This window comes from Drosophila navojoa, chromosome 2, assembly GCF_054131105.1.
Source record: "Drosophila navojoa isolate 15081-1374.11 chromosome 2, UAZ_NAV_1.0, whole genome shotgun sequence".
In the NCBI taxonomy this organism is placed as follows: domain Eukaryota; kingdom Metazoa; phylum Arthropoda; class Insecta; order Diptera; family Drosophilidae; genus Drosophila; species Drosophila navojoa.
Window position 1 is genome coordinate 24,819,589 of NC_142890.1, and position 21,613 is coordinate 24,841,201.

The following is a 21,613-nucleotide window of genomic DNA, read 5'->3' on the forward strand; positions in this document are numbered from 1 at the left end:
TATAATATGTATATCTACATTTTTTTTTTTTTTATATACGTAAGGCCTTTCTCCAACTGTTACAAAGACTTTGAGAACGTTGCATACGCCCGCCATTGTCAACTGGTCTCGTCGTAGCATGCATATGAGCGAATGACAACGCGAGATATCATTTAGTGGCACCCATATCAAGTCGCCAGACATTGGAGCCCCTCAGCCCAGAGGGCAATCAGCTGTCGCTGTGTCCCGCTGTCCGTCGGGAGTTAACGAATTAGATGTATGCAGAGTGGGTCGAGTGGTTTGAGGTTGCTATGAAAATATATCTTATAAACAATAGCAAAACAAAGAGTCCCTATATGTGCATTTGATTATGCGAGGGTCGGAAAAACATCGGCGGGAAAGAAAAGAAAATCGTCTCCTTTTTCATTGACAAAGCACAAACAAAATGTAAAACATTTCTTAATTTAAATTCTATTTAAGATGCGCGAAGTGCTAATAATCATGTTAATTAATTCTCTAAAACAAAACACAAAAACAAAAAGCCAAACAAGTTATCTCTTTGAATCTCGTTTATATTACAAGACGGCCTCTGTAGCTGATTAGCAAATCAATGACAACCTTGAGACCAAATTTTGCGCAGCATCAGAAACCGAAACCCGAACCGGCCGAGCCGACTGACCAAATGGCTTACAGCCCGAAATTTGCATAAATTTAAATGTATGTTATTATGTTGGCACTGCTCGGCCTTGGAACTCATAACGAAGAAAAGAAGATAAACATGTTAATAACCTATTTAAAAATTTCCCAGCAAGAAATTCTATTAGTCTTGTTTTTTTTTTTTTCCTTTATTTTTTTCTTGCGCATAAATTTACATTTCATCGCTGGCATAAAAATAAAAATAAAGAAGACTACGACAAAAATATTTATATAGATATGTATATATATTGTATGGCCACTAAAGGCAAAGCAAATTAGCCGGCAACGCAATGTTCTCAATTCGATTTGTATTTGTATTTATTGTATTCAAATTAAACTCGTTTAAATCTATAAAAATTGTGTAGCACAAAGGCTCGGCCAGATCCGTGTTTATAAATTCTTATCTAGCTTCCGTGGCGACAAATTCGACGTCAACGCCGGCGTCGGCGTGTACGTCCGCGTCGCCGCTGATGGCGGCAAAACGCAATCGAAATATTATTAGTGCATTAATCGGCTAATTTATAGTTTGATAATTTATGAACTATTTCTAGTTGATCTGCCGATGCTGCCGCCGCCGCCGTTGCCGCCGACGCCAGACACTTAAATGCTTTAGCTAACCGCTCGCCCGCGGCTGGCTATTGACTCCCTCACTCTCGCTTTCAATTGGTTTTTGGTGGTTTGGCGGTTTGGCGCAGCGGTTGCCCTTGAATCGATCGCGCCATCAAGACAATTGGTCAGCTTTAGTATATGTTTTGTTTTCTTTGTAGCTTTTTATATTTATATATATATATATATATATATATATATATATATATATATATATATATATATATATATATATATATATATATTTATTTATTTATTTATTTACATTTGTGTACGTAGGTTTGTGACCGAGCGCAGCTTCTTGGGCCGCTTTTGTGTTTTTATGCAGATGAAAATATTTATGTTTTGTTGATTACGCATAAATTAATTTATATTTTATGGCGTTGGCGCTACGTTCGGTCCACAAATGGACCGCAGCGCACCGTGGCGCATATGCAAATGAACGTTTAGTTGTCTGTGAGTCTGCATTTGTATCTGTGTGTCTTCTGATATAAAAGCATAATTTGACCTTAAGCTAAAATGAGGGCGTTAATGATGCTCTTTAAATCTCTGTTTGTCTGTGTGTGCGCGCTAGTGGCTAGCTATTTCATTTGCTCAGCTTCGGCGAATACAATTATTGTTGTTGTTGCCGTTGTTTTTATTTTTTTTTTCTGCTTATTATTTTACTCTGTGGCAGATTTTCGATTGTTTTTTCTTCTCTTCTTTTGTTTTTGTTTGTTTTTTGTACATTTTGCTTGTTGCTTTTGGCGCATAAATATTAATTAAACTTGGAAAAACCACGATAACATGATGCGATAAAGAATAAGCGCGAGACAACTCGCCAACAGCAACAGCAGCAGCAGCAGCAGCAACAGCAACAGAGACAGCAACAGCAACACCAACACCAAAGGCAACAAATCCAAAGGCAGCTGAGCATTTTTTTGCTCGCACGATGAACTTTCTGATTTAGTTAAAAATGTATTATTATTTTGTAATTGCTTTTCATATTTGTTTGTCTATCTGCAAGCCCGGTAACAATGCACCTGTTTAATTGTACATCACAACAACTTTCTGTTTCTGCTTCTCACCAACTTTTTTCAGGAATCCACTTGACGAAATTGAAGCAGTATTTAGAAGCTAAAACTTAACTAAGTACACCCAAACACACACACACACACACATACACAGTCTATCTCTTACATTTATGAGAATGGGACACGATTATTGACTAAGCTCTGATATCTAACTATATAGATACGTAGCCTATACACCTATATATTTATAAAAACTTTCTATGCGAGAGACTTTGACTAAATTAAGTTACTATCTAAAACGAAAATCCAACTAACTCTATCCTAAATAATTATCAACACACTTTGTTATATGCAGAACATTTTGATACACTATTCCTAGACAATGTGAATGACTACGTAAATCAACGGACTCTAATATACTTTATATCGCAGCATCACTTAATAAGCATAGTGTTAATGTTGAGTTTTTATCGTTTTGTTTTTACGAACTGTTTACAAGCCATACGTACTATATACATATTTTTAATCGCTCCAAAATTCTTTCTCATACGAAAACTGCAGCGCAGCGTTGCACACTCTGCCAGCACTTGAAATGCTTTTACACTGCTCTACGACACTCACAATTACTCACCTGCAGCGTTTCTAGAGCACACACACACACACACACAAACACATACATACAGGACACGCCCACTCACTGACTCAGTGACCGCTCTTAGCGCTCGGGGCCACGTTATTAACATATTTTTTTACTACTACAACTAGACGCATTTTATATTTGATAGAACAAGTGGAGAAAATACGAAAGCAAAATTAATGATTTTTATAGAAGTAGCAGGGGGAGGAGGAGAAGGCTAATTATTATGCTCTTTGCGCGTTTAGTTCACAGCGAAAAGAAGAAGAGAGACAAGTGCCTAGTTAGATATGGTACGGGTAATGCCCGACTCGATTTAGTTATGTTTGCGTGTTCAATTGTTCAGTGGGAGTAGCATTCGTTAAAAGAAATACTAAATAGAAAGTGACAAATTCCTTAAAGAGAATGCTGAATGTTATGAAAGCCTTGTGGAGATAAAGTCCTTACAATACTTAGTTTATGTAGCACTCACAATTCCATGCGAAACTCCTTGAAACATGTTCCAGCAAAACGCATGTACGTTAAGTTTATGAAATCGATTGCGTTGTTGTTGTCAACGTTAAATTTTTTATATATTTTATAAATATTTATATGAATGTATATGTACAAAAAACAATCTGCACTCAAGCCATATATTAAATAAACTACACACACACATACACACACACACACGAATATCAATGTATCAATGCATCGTCATCAATATAAACAATACTATTTATGCTCACAACATTGCCAATGAATTTACTGATCAACATGTGTCATATATCTTATAAATGTATGTATGTATGTAATCTTTGTTCCTCCTCATCATAATGGAAAAATGTCTACAAATAAAAGGAAAATATAATTAATTTAAATCAATTGCAGTTTCTCATCCACTATTTTTAAGCATATAATAATCTAACGCACAACAATCACAAATCGGTATTGGGTTATTGTTAACATATTTGCTATGTATTTAACTTATGTCAAACTCCAACTGCAAGTACAATACGAAAACAAAAACAGAAAATCAAGTGAATTCAAAGCGCATTGTGAGAGTTGTGCGAGCATTGTGCACATAAATCTGTCAATTGCAAAAGTTCAGCTCGCTTAAATACTTTATAGTATGTACATGACGGTCTCGTCGCTTCGCTGGGTCAAAATGGCGACATCTCTAGTGGCGCCCCTGGAGGACCAGCGCAAAGTTCATTTAAAAGTCGAAAGGGCAAATGAATGAATGAATAAAACGAGCCGAGCAAACGGCAGCACGGCAGCCCCAAAATGCTAGCAATAAAAAAAAAACCCCAGCGAAAATCAGAAAGAGAAAAACGAAAATAATAGTATAGCAAGTGCAGCTTGGCTGGGTCAAGCCTGGCCGCACTTAGCCTTTAACTGCAGCCACCTTTCTATGCACTTCTCAGCTGCTGCGCATCTGGATGCCGACGGCGTCGTGTAAATTGAAATACATAAATCACTCAAGCAGAAGTTGCAGCCTTTGCAGCGCCGATTCAGCTGCAATAATTTCGAATTAAACTTGAACCGAAAGTGTGTAGCAATTTGTTTAAGACAAAAGCCACTTGCAGCAGGCTCTTAGCTAAAAAATGGAAAAAAGAAAAGAGAACCAGGCCACAAAGTTTGCCAGTGGGAGAGGCAGACAGCCAGGCTGCATAGGAAGGGATGCCGAATAACACAGCCAGATGAAACCTTATTGCGAATAGTTTTAGTACGCTCACTTTTAAAATTAATTTTACATGCATATATATATACACACACACACATATATATGTATAAAGTGAACTGGCATCACAAGTTTTACGACTGCGCTGGATTGTCTCGGGCTTTGGCTGTGGCTATGAGTCTCTGTTCCTGTTCCTGGGCCTGTGATCCGCTTCAGTGCCTTGGTTGTCTGCCTTAACACGCTAATCTCCAGATGCCATGTTATTGCACTTGTTGGCAAAGTTGTTCAAAAAGTGATTTTGTCAGTGATGGGAATTTGGTTTGGGCATGGGTAGAAAGAAGTTCGCAATGTGTTTCTTGGATTTTAATTACAACAAATTCGACTTGTTATGGCAAAGTTTGTTGCATGGAGCCACAGGCACGTACACCCATCCGACTAAAATGAATTAACGTCATTGTTCTTGTAACCGCTCTCTCATATCATGTGCTAACCGCATTACACATTCACAACTTGGTTCGCCCAAGCAAATCTTTGGTAATTTTTATACATGTATATCTGTATTTTCATATGTGTTTCACTTTGCACAATTGAAACACCCAACGAATTTCAAACCCGCAATAAACAAAATGACAGAACCGCACAAAATCAAGCGCAGGCAACGCACGCGCCCAGCAAAATTCCTAAGCAGCTGAAGCAACAGCAGCAGCAGCAGCAAATGAAGGCAACGCCCACAGCGACGCCACCCGGAGATTCACCCAAGCCCTCGCTGCTGCCCAAGCCAAAGGTCAAAGTCGTGATGCCGCCCGCGCTGCAGCAACGTCTTTGGCAGCAGCAGCAACAACAACAATCCCAGCCCGAGGAGCCAACCATACACGAAGGGGAGCAGTCTGCCACGCCCGCAAGCTCGAACAGCCGCATACCCGTACGCACACTGAAGGCAGAACGCCGCGCCCTGGCAGCAGCTGCACGCCAGGCCGGCCTCACCGTGGACGACTACGTCCAGCAGTTGGAGGAGGCGGAGCAGCAGCAGCAGCAACAGCAGGTCGAGCGAGGCGCCGCTTCGACAGAGCCTGCGGTCAAGACACGAGCCATGATGAAGTAAGTTTTAAGTGTGGCGCCGAATGAGTTGACAAGCGTGTGAGCAGGAGTTGCCGCAAAGGTCACAAGTTAAAGTTGTAGTAAATCAACAGCTCGTAGGCGTAGCCATTTAGTTTAAGTATCTATTTCCCACACAGACTTTGACGGCAAAGACAATGTGCACACACACACACCCACACACACACACACGAACATATTTGCACACGCACAAGCGTATAGCAACTATTAGTTACAATGTAATTTTCGAGCCTATATCTGTTTATCTATGCAAATCAATCTGTATTCTAGGGAAACACTTTCAACTCTCATCTTACTCTTAGTTTGATTCAACTATCTTTGTTTTCGTAATAGTTCTTAAGGTGTCTGCTTTAGTCACTCGATATCTGTATATACAATAAGTACACACTGGTATATCTATGTAGACAACTACATTTCTTGTAATTTGAGTTCTCTTAGCTGAGAAGAGAAAGACTCTTTGGCCAAATTCTTGCTAATATTGTATTTATTTTTAATTAACGCAGCGCTGAGAAGCGTGCCTCGTGGCGTGCGGCCCGGCTCCGCTCGCTGGAACAGGGCGCCGTGGAGGCGCAGGACGTGATCAAGAATATGCGCAAGATGACCGACGATTTGGTTACGCACGAGTCCAGGCCCAATGAGGTAAGTTCTCGGTGTTCAGACTGCATAGCATTGCTGCTCCACTTTCAAGCGAAACCCCCAAAACAAAATAAAACGAATTACCATCCCCACAATTCGAATGAAGCCATTAACATGCGTGTTTTGCCTGAGGATTTCGGTTGAGCCACTGCTAACCAGCTAAATACAATACAACCCATAGAGATACATGGATTGCTTTACTAACCAATACTACAACAATATACTAAACCTAACCAAAAGTCCAAGATACGATTGATTCTGTTTCATGATCAAGTGTAACTAATGCAGAGTCAGTTCAATCAAAACATTGCTAGAGCATTGAATGGGGAATCCCAAGAAAATGAAAAGAAAAACGCGCAACGAAATCTGATATCCAAATTTCGAATCGCTTTATAATTGGACTCCATTAAATTCAATTTATAAATTCTAACATCTTTTCTCTGAAATGCAGCCGAAAATAGTCTTTCCGAAAATTGCCATTAAATCGAGCGATGGTCCGGTAATCGTGCGCGAACGCGAGAAAATACTCGATGAGAAAATTGTGAGACGCACTGAGGAGGTGCCCTGCCCCATAACGGGGCAACCTCAATTGCGAACCGTCGAGTACATTGAGAAAATCATCGAGACGGAGGTTAGCGAATCCAACTGAAATTGATTGTTGTGTATACATCGTATATTTATATTTAATTGGCACCAATTTGAGTTTCGTGAGCAATGCAAAAGCGTTTTACATTTTATTTGGTTGAAAGCCGCTTCTGTTGTACACTCGTAAGCGTAAACGTAAACGTAAGAGTTAGCGTTAGCGCCAGCGTCTTTTCTCGCTCTCGCTCTCACTCTCGATTTTGTAGTTGATTCACGTATTTTGCACATCCTAAAATATATGAAATGCACCGCGCACAGAGCACCCTTCTCCACTCGTATCACTGTATATAGCACACCAAACATTTCATCAAGACTCCTGAACTGAACACAACTTAATTATTTTATAGCGCTCATGATTTTTATCGTCTCGTCTCTCGCACAACGCCGGCTGCCGACTGCTGTCTGTCGTCCTCTAAAAAGTATCTCAGTACATCTTGTAAGTGCTATGCCAGCAATGTTTATCAGTTATTCTGGCTGTTGTTTTTGTGCTCTGCAGAGCTCTCAGTTGCCCTCGGTGGCTTTCGTTGTTGACATTGCGTCAGCGTCCCGCCCACCTGAAGCTGTGGGTCTTACCGAAGTGCAGCACATAAAAAGGACAATAAGCTACTTTTGCGAGCTACCTAAGCGAAAAGGTCTTTCGCGAGCGCAACAACAAAAACAACAACCGAAAATCATTTCCGTGCTTATTGTTGTCTTTTAAGTGTCGCGGTTTTTAGAATCCTCCCAGTCTGTCTGGGGCCTAACCAAAGACCTTCAAAGAGTTTGATTGGTATTGTTTTGGGGCCTGTTGTTGTCACGTGTCCATAAAGCAGCGACGTCCGCTTTTAGAGCCAGATATTTGCTTCGTTTTATGTATGCAAACGCATTATAATGACGCGCTGCCTTTTATGGCCAAGTCCATTAAAATTAAAGCAAAAGTTTTGTGTCGTTTTGCGGCGGTGGCGTCGTTTTAATGGTTCCAATCGAAATAAAAACCCAAAACACAGCGCAAAACATTTTATGGCCCCTGCTATTTTTGGCCGCAAATCCGAGTCTTAAAAATTGCTTCCATCGCTTTGCTTTGTGTTCCAATTTCTAAACGGAAGGAAGCGATACAAACAACAATGTCAACGGCACACACCAGACTCGGCCCGTCGGCCTGCCAAGAGCCGCCAACTTTAGTGATTCCAGACCAGAAACCTCCACAACTGACCCCAAATGCGCAAAATGCACTGCGGGCGGCCTGCAGCTGTTCCCTGGGCTGGCTCAGTGCGACGCCTGTCAGCGGCAAGCTGCAGCTTATCGTGTGTCGACAATGGGACCCTTTCACTTTGTCAGCAAGAAAACGCTGGCAATTTTCTCAGCGGTCGTCCTCATAGTCATCAGTTTGCCAGCTGCACATCCATGTGATCCACGCTTCATATGTCCTTTGGCTCCATTTTCTCAACTTTCATATTTACGCTTTCAGTACACATTGCATTAATCTAGTTCTGCCTTTGGCCCTTCAGGCTAATTTATTATTGTTTGCATTCCTTCGCAATATAATGCTCCATTTCTGTATATACTGCACATTGGATATGTAATTTTTTATAGTTTTATTTTTTAAAATACTGTGAACAGATTCATACTTCTGTTTATATCAAAGCTACATGGTAATCAACTCAATTAGTTCTAGTTATTATTATGAATATAAAAATGATCAACTCATATTGAAATTATCTTTGCGTATAGTAATTGAGTTCATCTAGTTTTTTTTTTTTTTCATAATATATTATAATTATACAACTTTATTTACAATTCAATCTCGCTTAATAATTTCTATAAATTCAAACAGTTTACGAAAAGACCTTTCCTAGCTGACTTGAAATATTTTATAGTCGTAATCTTTTTTGGAAATATTTATGTACATACATAGAGCTTGTGGATGCCATTTGATGAGATGCTGAAAATAGTTTCTCTTAAAGAATTTCACTAACTTTATTTAAAATATATATTTGTATAGCATTTGCTTAAGGGCGAAGATATAAAACGATAATACTCCTCAGCTCCTGCATGAGCAATGACTGCTATCAGATTAAATTTCTATTGAAATACTAAAATTCTTTCCTCCTTAACTCTCATCACGTTTACTAATGCATTTTCTGTATTTCTGTTACATTAACTCTTCATATTAGTCACATAAAAACAGCTATTCCATTGTAGAGTTATGAATATAAATATATTCGAGCTCTTGCTTTGTTTTTGGTTTCGGTTTTGGTTTTGGTTTCGATGCTTGGTGCTGTTTCTTGTTGCCTTTATTAGTTATTTGTCTGCCAGCAAACCAAATGCACAACATATCGCATTTCGATTCCAATGTATTTAGGTGGAGACGTGCAAGGAGCGCATCATCTCGCTGGAGCTGCAAGTTCCTGAGGGGGATCAGGGCACACTTGATGAGACGCAGCCACCGCTGGAGCTGCAGGCAGCTGATGATTTTGCCGATGATGATTACGAAGACGAAAACGAAGATGACGATGATGACGATGATGACGATGACAATGACGATGACGAAGATGAAGATGAAGAGGAGGAGGACACTGCCTCCATTGTTACGGTGCAAGCGAATAACGAGAAACTGTTCCTGCGCCACGATGCGGATAGCTATGGCCCATCGTCCATTGAGAGCGTCTCGTCGGGCAAGGTACGCATTAAAGCAGCACCACTGACAATGCACCAGACGCTAGCCAAGGAGACGACCATTGTGGAGGTGCTGAATCCTGTCATTGGAGGCGATGGCAACGCGCGCACTATACAAGTGAGTGGCGCGCCCTTTGACATAGATGAGCTTGGGGGCGGCGCGACCTCGCTGCTGCGCAGCGAAACTTTTGTGCTGCCCACTGGCGGCGGCAAGTCGGAGCTGTCATTAAATGCAAAGATGAAGAATGTACTCGAGGAGCTGCTCGAGAATGAGCGGGTTAAATTGAATTTGCAAAAGAGCCTCGAGGAGGAACGCGACAATGACAACTATGAGGAGGATGAAGCTGAAAATGTCTATGTAGACGCACGCGATGACGATGAGAGCGCTTATGGTGATGCCATGGACGATGTTGACTTTGCGAGGCCGGTGGCTATGACCAAGGGCCAGAGCGATGCCAAGAATGGCAATCAGCAGGTGCTGGATGCACTGATCAGGGCCAGCAATCGTAATACCCTAATTGATAATTTGGCTGGCCGATTGGCAGCGAACGACGACGACGAGGACAATGACGAGGACGACGACGAGGAAGAGGACGAGAGCAGCGACTCCTCGGACGACGATAGCGAGGACTCCGATGAGGAGGACAATGCGGAGCAGCAACTGAACGTTGCCTACGTGCAGGGCGCGCAGGTCATCGAGAATCTCAACACGGGGGCTGAGGGCAGCAAACTGCAAAAGTCACAGACCTACAATACCATCAGGGAGGCCGAGCATGAGGAGGACGAGGCGCCAGAAGAAGCAAGTGGAAAGGCTAAATGCAGCAACACCCTGGCCGAGCTGCAGGCCGAGCAGCGGGCTCTGGCTGAGATCTCAAAACAGCTGCGCAAATCCGTTGAGGATTTGCTCAGTGCCGATGGCGGCTCGGTGGTGGAAACACAACGAACCTATACACTCCCAGCGTCCAGCGACAGCAACGCCGTCGTCACCGTCACGGAGGTGGTGAAGAAACAAACGAAAGCCGCACGCCGGGCGGCCGCTGGCGAATCTGGTGAGGCTATATTCAATCGCCTGCTCAGCAGCGGCGAGTCTCAGCGCCAGATCTTCGATGCACAGCAGGGCGAAACCATCACAACCACCACAACGACCACAGAGGCGCTGCCCGCAACGGCAGCGGCCGCTGCTGCTGGTGAGCCGAGCACCAGTGTGGTAACCACAACGCGCACTGTTTCCAACATTGTCACCAGCGGCATACCTAGGCTGGAGGCGAACAAGCAAACTGGTCGCAACAACAACAACAATAACAATAACAACAACAACAATCGTAGCAAAAACAAGCGCAAAGGCAAGAAGAAATAGGCAATAGTGAACTGCAAATTGCGTATACGACACATGGTCTGTATGGCATTTAACTAGACGCACACGAATATTCTCACGAGCCCTTCACCAGCCACACCTCCCTCCCTACCTCCCTCCCTCCCTCCCATAGGCATAGTCACATATCAGCGCATCGCGAAGCATTCAACAATGTACCATTATATATGTAAACATACGATGTATGTAGGTGTGTACCATATATTATACATGTGTGTATATAATTTTAATTAACTGTGCAAATAACTTGTCGTTGCATTTAAAAAACACATTTGTAACTAATCATAAAAAAACGCGCGCATTACCATTAAAAAGAACACACACATAGTTTTATAAATGAAAACAATTTCATAATTATGAAATACAGAAACCCAGAAACACCAAGAGCAACAACACAAAATTTATTAAAGCCCGAGTAACTAAATTGGAATGATGGCAGCAAACAAAATTTTATTTAATTGATTTAAATAATTTCACTTTGTTCTGCTTTTAATATTCATTTACATTCCCTTTTTTTCACATCATGTCAAAGTCGCTTTTCGCAATCGAATTGAATTAAATGTTGCGTTTTTTTATTTTAGCACAATAAATAAAAAATGAAAATACATAAATTATAAAATAAATAAAAAACAAAACCCCCGACGTGAGCCGGTCAACTACGATTTTGATGCTCCCTTCGTGTGCAAAACTTTGAACTCCGAGCATTCCGACTGTCCACTTTAAGTTGGGCATATTTATGATAAATCTTAGCTCTAAGCGATACTACACTAAAAGCAAGCAGCAAACCACTTTTAAAACATAATTCTTGCAGTATATATATATTAATTGCCTTGCATTACTCAGTGGCTGCTTATCTTGCTGTTTACGTGGATGATCACGGAGCACAGCAAGAGTCAAATAAGTCAGTTTCTCTAATTTGTAATTGTAAAATTTCAATGCGAGCAAAATTATATGATATCTATCTATATAAAATGTGTTTAGTATGTAAGCGAAACAATCTTTTATAAACTGACAAAAAAGAAAACACACACACATTGTTGTAATGTAATAAATAATTCAATTTATTTTTTATTTTTAAACCTATCTTTTAATGTGACACCGACACACACACACACACATACACAGCCACATTTGGTAAGTAATCGAGGGTAGCCTGCGATATGTAAATGTTGCCAACTTGTACAGCTCCATGGCAAGGACGAAAATATGTCAGACTAACCTCGTTTATACACTGGCAACTTTCTATTTAAGGTATTGCACAGAGGCCCACGCAAAAAGTTGGAGAATTATGTCAAATGGCCGAAAAGTGTGTTGCCATTTGTTATATCCGAGCACAAATACACAGCCGTGCTATTTTTATGCGGCATGGATTATAGACTGGCAACGAGAGTTTAGCCCTTGCCATCGGGTCTATTTTTAGTTAGTTGCATAATGGCGGGCAAATCCACAACAGGGCTTAATATGGCATACCATGGTTAAAGCAGCTTATCTACGTGTTTTATATTTCAGTTATAACTTTTGTCAGCTTATAATAAACAAGTGATGTAAGCATTAATAACTATAAATTGAATTGACGGAGCGATTAGGATTTGACCCTTCAATTAAGATTATTTAAATAAATTCATAAAAAAAAAAACGAAATTATATAAAGCTTCTACTCATGGTTGAAAAATGCTTGAAATATATGCTATATAAAGGTATGTATCTTTGCAATTCTACACCAACATATACATTATCATTGTCATGAATACGTATAATAAACTAAGAACGAAACGTCATTTGGACTTTATTTTATTTTTTCATTTTTAAATTAAAGCTGCTACATTTTTGAAATATCTTGCTCGTGCAGTTAAGGAAATTAAAGACAACCATTAAACAGAGTGAATCTATTCATGAAGAATCATGTGATGCTTAGGTAACAGCACGAGGCTGGTGACATCAAGCTTAATGGCATTACGGAAGATGTTTCCATTTTAGAGAATGCGCAACAAAACTTCGTCGGAAACATCGTCTGTTGAGGTTGTCAACTAGATAGACAGTTGGCTGGCAGATGGGCGTTCGTTTGCTCTTAATGTAAAAATCGTTAGAGTTTGTTGGGCGCCCAACATCATCACATCAACATCAAGCAGCATCTGGCAGCCAAGCATGGTTTCAGCGGAAGCTCTCGGCACTGGGAGGCATTGAACGCTTGGGGGCTGGCTAACGTTGCGTATGTGCAACGTGCATAATTCGATTTCAGAGCGTATACGAAATGTACATACGTACGTAGGTTGTGCAGCAGATACCTGCGTCAGCATTTTAAATATTTAATGCCAACCAATTGAATTACAGTGCAAAACTAGTCAACTGATGCCTCCAGTGGGTGCTAGTCCCGTTGCTGCTGCTGCAGCAGCAGGCTGCAGTTGCTGCTGTTGTTGCTTGTGCTATTACTGTTATTCGCCTTGCTTTTGCTGCTGACGCAAAACCTTGTTGCATGCGCAGGGGCTGGTGTCAAGTGCAATGGTTCTGCTTAGGGCAGGTCCACTGCCTGCCGCGTGCTGAGCAAGACAAATGAATGCAGCAGCATGCCCTTGAGTCCTCGTTGCATTTGCATTTGTTCAACATTTCAAGTGCAGGCGCCGCGCAGACGAAGCACTGCGGGAATTTGGCAATGTCGCATCTAATGCAGCTGCAGCTCCTGCCCCACCGAATGTGCTGCGCATTAATCAAAATCTCATTTTTGTGCGACCAGAAGCTGTCGTTATCGTTATGCATGATGCTGTTGTGGCTTAAGCCAAAGCTGTTTGTCACATTTTAATACACTCCACTGGAGCCAGCGGCCTGCGGCATCGCAGGTCAGCGAGTGTGCTCATTACATGGTCTGTCTGCGCCACGACTCTAACCAATTGTCGTTGCCTGTCACATATAATGGGATAATGCTTGGTTAAACACAAAATGTATTTACTCACCCACATATACAACAACAAACGCACATCTATCTGGTGTGTGTGTGTGTGTGTATAGGTATGCTGGCACGGGTGTCAAAAATTTACAACGTTTGTTGTTTGAAATTTTTCACATTACGCACATAAATTCAGAAAAGATGCTTCGTGGTGTAACTCCTGCTACTGTTAGCCGAACGAAGCTGGTGAAAAATGTCCAGTGTGCACTGCAGACTCAGGCACACACACTTGAACAGACACATACACACACACACACACACACACACGCACGCAGGTGTCCTGTGCTGTTCTAGTCCTTGGGCGAGCTCATCGCGCTGTTTGCCTCCACCAGTTACTGAGTTATCTGGCAAATATTGGAGCGTGCTGTGCAGCTGATGCGTTTTCATAAATTTTAAATAAGCGCAGCAGCTGCCACAATGCTCCAAGGGTGCGCGACCAGAATCTCTACAGCAGCATCACAAAAAACTCGGCCCAGACCAGATGTCTGTGCGCCTGCATAATTTGCACTATTAGCATGGAAGAAACTTGTTAAGTGGTCAGCAGCGATTTGATTTCACAATTAATCAAATCTTTTATCAGCAAACGCCACTGCAGACAACTCGATGCTCTGCAAAGATTCTAAACTTCGAGCTGCGCACAAAAAGTAACGTAAAGTAAATATCAAATGATATAGACAATTGTAGGGAAGCCAAATATTTTTTATTGTAAATGGTGCTTTTAATAAATATTTATTCGAAAAAAAGTTGACCATTAAAAGTTGAATGAAATGAAAGCAAAATATCTCATCAAAAGCAAGTAAGTATTGCGCGACCTCCTGGAATTTCTGCTAAATTATAGAAAATGTCTGCAATAAATTGGCTATTATATTTTCTTAGCACTCGCCCCAAACTGGGAAATATTGCGTTATTCAATGTGCAATGTTATCAGAAGATATATACACATATATAGTGAATCAATAGAGTAAAATTTCCCGCTCCATGGAATTTGTATTAAATATACATATATACATATGCGTATGCAGTCCAGTCTCAATAAATTGTACCCCAATAAATCAAAATATATATACTTATAAAAAAAATTTTCTCGATAATTTGAACTTATAAGTAAGTCGAAAAAAATAGCGGAATCTGTTACATTTCAAAACGTCGGTACGCGGCTGTACAATCTTTCTCGATTTTTTATTGAGAAATATAAATTTGATCTAGATTTGGCGTATCTAGTCTTTGGAGCACCAACATGAAATAATTTAACTTAAGAATAGTTTTTGTTTAAATAATAAATTTGTAGACATACGTATTCCCAACAATGCTAGATATATATGTACTTACTATATAATTTTCGAATATTTCAAATATCTAGATTTCTAGCAATAATCGCGTTACTGTTATATCAGATAAATGGTATGTATTTGTAAATAATTTGACCGAGTTTATTTTCTAGCCTTACTAGCAGCGAAATTACCTTTGTCAGATGAATGCACATTGACACCAAATCAATAAACCTTTTTATTTCATATAATTTTCATATAGTTAAAGAGTATGCATACTGTTTTCGTTTTATATAACTGTGAACCACACTAAGCGATGTATTACTAGTCTATCTATAATCATATATAAATTGAGATATACTTGTTACACATTCAATGGCTTTTCTATTAAGTTTATCACATATTATAGATCCTATATAAAATACGAGATCATTCCAAATATGGTTGATGTCTCTATAAATATGCACCGCAATGGCATAGGGATAATGAAGGAGTCGTTTGACGGTGCTGCTTGCACATAAAAATACCAAGTTCGTCCTTTAATTTATATTGCAACTTGCGGCTGAGCTAAAAGTTGCTGTTGTTGTTGTTGTTGTTGGTTTTCTTTGTCATGTAGCCTGTTGCTATTTGTTGGTGCCTGCTGACGCTGAAGTGCGCATGCGCTGGAATGCCGCAGAAACTGTTGCAGTTGGCAGAACAAAAACATTGCCCCTAAAAAGGCCAGCTTTATCCGTGTGGCTTATCCAAAAGGCAGCTGCTGCCTTTATTAGCTGACTGTGTGAGTGGGCCACATCCCCAGGGCAGTGCTCGTCATCGTCGTTGCCGTCGTCGCTGTGGCACTCATTCCCCCTCCTAACCTGGAAGCCCACGCAAAGTTTTGTCTTTGCTCTTTACCTTTTTTTTTTTTCTTTCTCTTTATTACTTTTTTTCAAAGCCTGGAATGCGTATCTTTTGCTGGTGTTGGAGCCTCTTTTTGTTTCTGCGAGCATCAGACTTCGGCAGCTTTACTGTGTTGCTAAGCTCCACCGTACTGAGTTGGCGTCGCTGCGGCGGCTGCTGCTGCTGCTACTGCTGCTTCTGCTGGTTTGCAATTGCAATTTTCAAGGATAAGGGTAAGCTCGAAACAGATTTATATGGGCGGCCCAGTACGTGCAGAATTTATTAATACTGTCCCAACTATCAGTACGTATTGATGCTCCCTACAATTACTGACCTGCGCCGCAGTGAGCGAGCTCTTAACAATGACGCCCGACTCGGGTTATATAAGGTGGGCTGTCCGTCATTGCTGATGTGCGGCAATGAGCTGCCTGCGAGCATTTGAATTAGGCAACTTGAAAGGAGAAGAGACAACGCCATGCCTCAGTTGTTGTGTCAGTATTGTGGCACGATGCGATGATGCCGCATCGATGAACTGAGCTGAAGCGTGTAGCAGGTGGCGCCATTGTAAGTGTCTGCGAATCTGAACAACACTCACGTACTCGCATTAACAAACTTGGCTGCGTTAAGTGAAGTCGAAATGCAAAGACCAACACATCCAAAGAGATCCAAAACTGTTAGAAATAGTGCTGGCATTAGTAAGGGCAGGCCGCAGGGCTCAACTTTATCTGTATTTGCGCAGTTGTGTGGCACAGTTAACGAATTCAACCGAGGCCAGAGCAGAGCACTAAGTTTGACTTGATTCTGGCTATCGGACATGGACACACGCAACAGAACAAAGCTGCAGCGGCACAAGCAATAAACATAATTTACTATGCAACTGAAAGGGCTCATTAGCTATGCTTTTAATGGACTAAAGGGTGGAAAATATGGTTAAAAGAAATTCACATTAAAAGGAAAAGTAAACACATATTCAGACTGATTTATGTAAGCTTTAAGTATCGATGAAACTGAAATTATAAAGAATTTTTGAGCACGGGAAATCAAACAGACACATATGTATGTATGTATGCGTGATCATTAATCAATTGCTGAATCTTATCAGCAGGAAACACAATAATTAACCGAAATATCTTGCGCGAATCGCAGCAGGGCATTCACGACATTCACTGTGAAATATCCTTCAATTGCGCTATATTAAATTCCTTTAATTGCATTCCTGCCAAGCAGAACTTCAGTTAATTAATTTGCATTTACACACACACACACACACACACATGTGTCTGTGTGTCAGACCGTGTCTGCCAATTGTTGGCATTCGAGCGCTTTATCGACGGACCAACTGGGAAAAAATCTGATTAAATTGGTTGGCAACTGCAGTAAGAACAAGAGCATTGCGGGCGCAATTTGCATACATTTGGTTTGTGATTATCGGAGACCACCACAGATTCAAATGAGCACGTGATGCTGCACACAATCGCGCACAGTGCTCCGCCGAAGTGTGTGTACACTGCATAGCATAGCATACGGATGATGTTCTGCTTGGATAAGGGCCAGTCGCTGCAACGTTGTGGCAGATCGACTGATGGGCGCTCATTAATAAACGCAATGGTCGGACAACAGAAACAAGAGCAGTTGCATTGAGCGGCCAAACGCATGAGCTGATGACGGACATGTGGTTATTTAGCCAGCGGCAGTGGATGTTCTTGGCAGTTCGTCCCTTTTCCGACGAATGTGGTCTACTGAGGTCTTGCCTATGAACGCTGTCGTTAAAGCGTTGCAGCTGTAAAGCGATATTTTCATTATTTTTATAATTATTTCCCTTTTTGTAAGCCGCTATAATCGTGTACAAAATGCAACCAATAATGTGAAATTGCTATAAAGCTGAAAGGACCGACCGACAGGCCAATCAACACATTTAACTGCACATTTTTCAGAAACAAAGTTTCATTTGTTCACTTTTAAGTGCAACTGGATCGGAACTTTGACAATTTAACTCGGGGATAAAATATTTAAATAACACTCAGTAAACAGAGCGAAGTTCATAGAATTGAAAATTAATGAGTATTCATCCAGCACTGGGCAACTAGATAGCTACAAAAGCATTTCGGTTTGTTTATGAGAACAGAAAAAGTGAAACCTGTATGTGTGTGTCTGTGTATGTTGGCAAAGTTTTAGCTATCTCAATCTCTGCTTCCCCTGGCTCATCAAACAGGAATCAGTGCAGCTCGGCGTACATGACGTATACGTAGTTGGCTATTCTGCCAAAACAAATGAACTCAAATGGCATCTTTGTCAATGTGGCCGGGAAAAGGTCCCCCTTCCCCTTCCCCTTCCCCAACCGACAACTGTTACAGCATCAGCGGGAAGTTAAATGCAACCAGCATTAGTTTGTTATCAACGCTCGATTGCTGAGGAAAATTGAAAAATATTGTCGCAGCACTCACAGTGGATGGAGCTCAGCTGCTGCTGCTCCATGCTGATGACTCCTCGCCGCCTCTTCTCTGCTCGCAATGATGGATTGTACCCGGTGCGTCTTATCCTCACACGCGAGCCGTGGCAAAGATGAAAGAAGTTTTGCAACTGGTGCCTACACAGGGCAAAACAATTCTTTGCCTTGTAAGCAGCAGCAGCAGCAGCAGCCGCCATTCCCATTTTTCAGCATCTAAACTTTTTGTTTGATTTCAGATGCCTCCAGTTGCAAACTCTTAGCCCGCTTTCCACTTTAATATGTCCTATATGGGTCACAGTATATCGTGCCGGCTGTGTGCAGATAAACGCAGCGCTTCGCCCGTCCTCGACTGCATTTGCTTGGCAACTTTTTCGTATGCTATATAAATCATGTTGATCGAGTGAGCGCCGTCATCTCCAACATTAAGGCGAGTGAAACAAAATCGAAATTAAATGAAATAAGTGAAACGAACTTTTAAATTTCCCAACTCTTAAAGCAGGCAAGTGCCTCGATAAGTGCGAGAAATTTAACTTCCACATGAACAGAAAACTGTGAACAGGTTAATTTATTTATTTAATTACAGCGAGCTCACCGCATGAAAGTGTAAACAAAAATTAAACATAAATAGAAAGTTGCCGAGGTCAAATGCCAATTAAATGAAGGCCAACGCAATATATACTTCATTAAAAGAACCGAGCTGAAGCGAAGTGAATATATACAGGTGGAGAGTAATTCAATATACAGTCGATACAAATTCAATAATATATGTATTGATAAAAGGGCTAATGAATACTAAATATCATTTTACTACATATACAGTAAATGATGCTCATATTACATTTATAAATGTTGATCAATTAACTACACTAATAAGCCAGATATGTATACAAGCTTGCAGTTGATAAAGTAATTGCACTTCAAAAAATTAAATTGCCATTTATTAAGCGCCGAGGGCCAAGGGAAACATGGCAAAGCAACAAGAAATTCATAACTTGTTGCACCTCCCTTTGAACATAATTCATTTGTCAACTAGCCGTTGCCATCCCCGTCCCCATCGCCACCAGGGCACGGGCACGGGCACGGGCACGGGCACGCTAATATGGTCAATGCCAACTGTTGCCAGTCAGACAGGGGTGGCCATTCAATTGCAGGATACCGGCTGCACGACTCTATAAATGTATCCGTTCCGCTCTTGTCGCTTGGCTCCCGTTGCTTCCATAAAAGTCAAGTGCATGTTGGGCTGGCACTGTTCCAACCGGCTGCGCATCGGCAGAGGAAACGGAAACGCGCAAAAAATGGCAATGGCGAAGACGACGCTGCCACAGTAAAAATCCCAACCCCACCCAACCCCCTGCTACCCCGGCCTGGCCCGGCCCGGCCAGCAACTAAGTGGCAAAACATGAACAAAAACTTTGCTCGTTGTGCGGCCGACAAGTTGAAACTAATGACAATTTTGTTGTAATTAGTTGCGGCTTTCACAGCGCTGCGACGCGACGCAGCGCTACACGACGCTAACAAATAAGTTGTCAGAGAACTTAAGTTTAGCAATTTTCATAGTTTTCGTCGCTGGCATTTGCGGCTAGCAATCTTTTTGCTCTAGTACAAATTTGCCGGAAATGAAATTCATTTGTTTTTCTTGGGCCAAAATTGTTGGAGCTGTGGTTGCAACGCTGCTGCAGTGGGCGTGGCCATGGGCATGGGCTTGGGCATAGCTCGGTTACATTCTGCATGTGCCGTCAACTCAAAGGCATGCATTTCAGCCTTTGGCCCTGGGCAGGACTTGCCAGATATTTCATTGCTTTGGCCTGCACCTGGCTTTTAATTATTTTTAATTGCATGCAGCTGCTCTTGACGTGCTACAAAACACATCAACCAATTCCACTTGCTTCCGGTAGAAATTTGCCAAAATATCCCGTTTAAGCTTACCCCTTTATGTCATTCATAAATTACACGTTTCCTTTTTTTCCAGCTGTCAAAACTGTCCTAATTGCTGTTATTTATATGACATATGGGTTGTAAAATGTTGTTTAAGATAGAATATAATTGTATCGGTAATATGCAAAGTGATTTACAATATGGACAAAAGTCCGTGCAATTAAATTCACGCCATTGCATAATATGAGTATGCTGAGTAGAGAATATTTGCCTATTTTCGCTCCCGAGTGACTCGTCCAATCTGCTAAGTACCGTCATATATATATATAAATTAGTACTATAAATTCTCAGTTTTTAATTCCATTTATCAAGTTCCCTTCACATCGAGAGCCCTCACTCAACCTCATTGCCAGTGCGCACTTGGCAGTCACATTGTAAGGTCTATTTGCGGGTCTTATCGTTTGGGTTTACTTGGTGGTAGCGAAGAACGATTTTAAAGCGCCTTAGCACAATGAAAGTGCGCAGCACACACATACACACACACACACACACGTTTTATGTGCCCCAGTGATTCCCTACTTTATGCGCAATATTTTCCTTCAGTCACTCATACACGTGTGCGCATCGAATGAATAGGCGCAACACCCACGCAGCTTTAAGGGCTGCGTGTGCCCTGAGGGGGTGACTGAAGCCCTACTCAAGCACTGGCTGGCTGGTGTGGCGTAGGTATATAAAACCGTTATTATGAATTGAAGATGTGTCACCTCAGTTCTTGAATGCTTGGCTTTTCTCAGCGACTTTTAACAGAATTTAATTGGGTTTTGTTCTAGCGTTGAATTATAATGTATGCACAAATTGACAACCCCAAACATGTTGGAAAAACAGTAGTGCTTACAATTTTAATGAAAATTTGCATTTGACCGCGTGTGCCGGACACACACACATACATACACATACAGAATATTACATTCATTTGCATGTCATAAAAATTCATTTTGTTACAATTTTGGTGTTGTTTTTAAATTGAGCAACCGCAAAGTTTTGCATTGCATTCTAAACAGAGAGCAGAGCGGTTGGCTTTTGTCTAGCAGACAACGTGAGAGAGTGCAAGAGAGAGAGAGAGTGAGGGAGTGTTTTGAGAAGAACTCTGATTCGATTCAGTGGCCAGTTTGTCTCTCAATCTGCTGTC

General features: G+C 41.3%; 1 protein-coding gene across 17 annotated transcripts in view; it reads left to right on the forward strand.

Moving 5' to 3' along the window:
• The window catches only part of scrib (scribble planar cell polarity protein), a 73,029-nt gene extending 60,938 nt beyond the window's left edge, over positions 1 to 12,091 (forward strand). For 12 of the 17 annotated variants that reach the window (XR_016197077.1, XR_016197078.1, XR_016197076.1 and 9 more), the window contains 5 exons: positions 5,225 to 5,689; positions 6,211 to 6,346; positions 6,795 to 6,974; positions 9,327 to 11,194; positions 11,594 to 12,091. Coding sequence is in view for 2 of the 17 variants with exons in the window: in XM_089261898.1 (XP_089118024.1) it covers positions 5,225 to 5,689; positions 6,211 to 6,346; positions 6,795 to 6,974; positions 9,327 to 10,997 (2,452 nt within the window). In the remaining 15 variants the exon portion in view is untranslated. The remainder of the gene's footprint in view (positions 1 to 5,224; positions 5,690 to 6,210; positions 6,347 to 6,794; positions 6,975 to 9,326; positions 11,195 to 11,593) is intronic. The other 5 variants (XM_089261898.1, XR_016197090.1, XR_016197094.1 and 2 more) reach the window with 5 other exon arrangements.
• Positions 12,092 to 21,613: the final 9,522 nt, after the last annotated feature.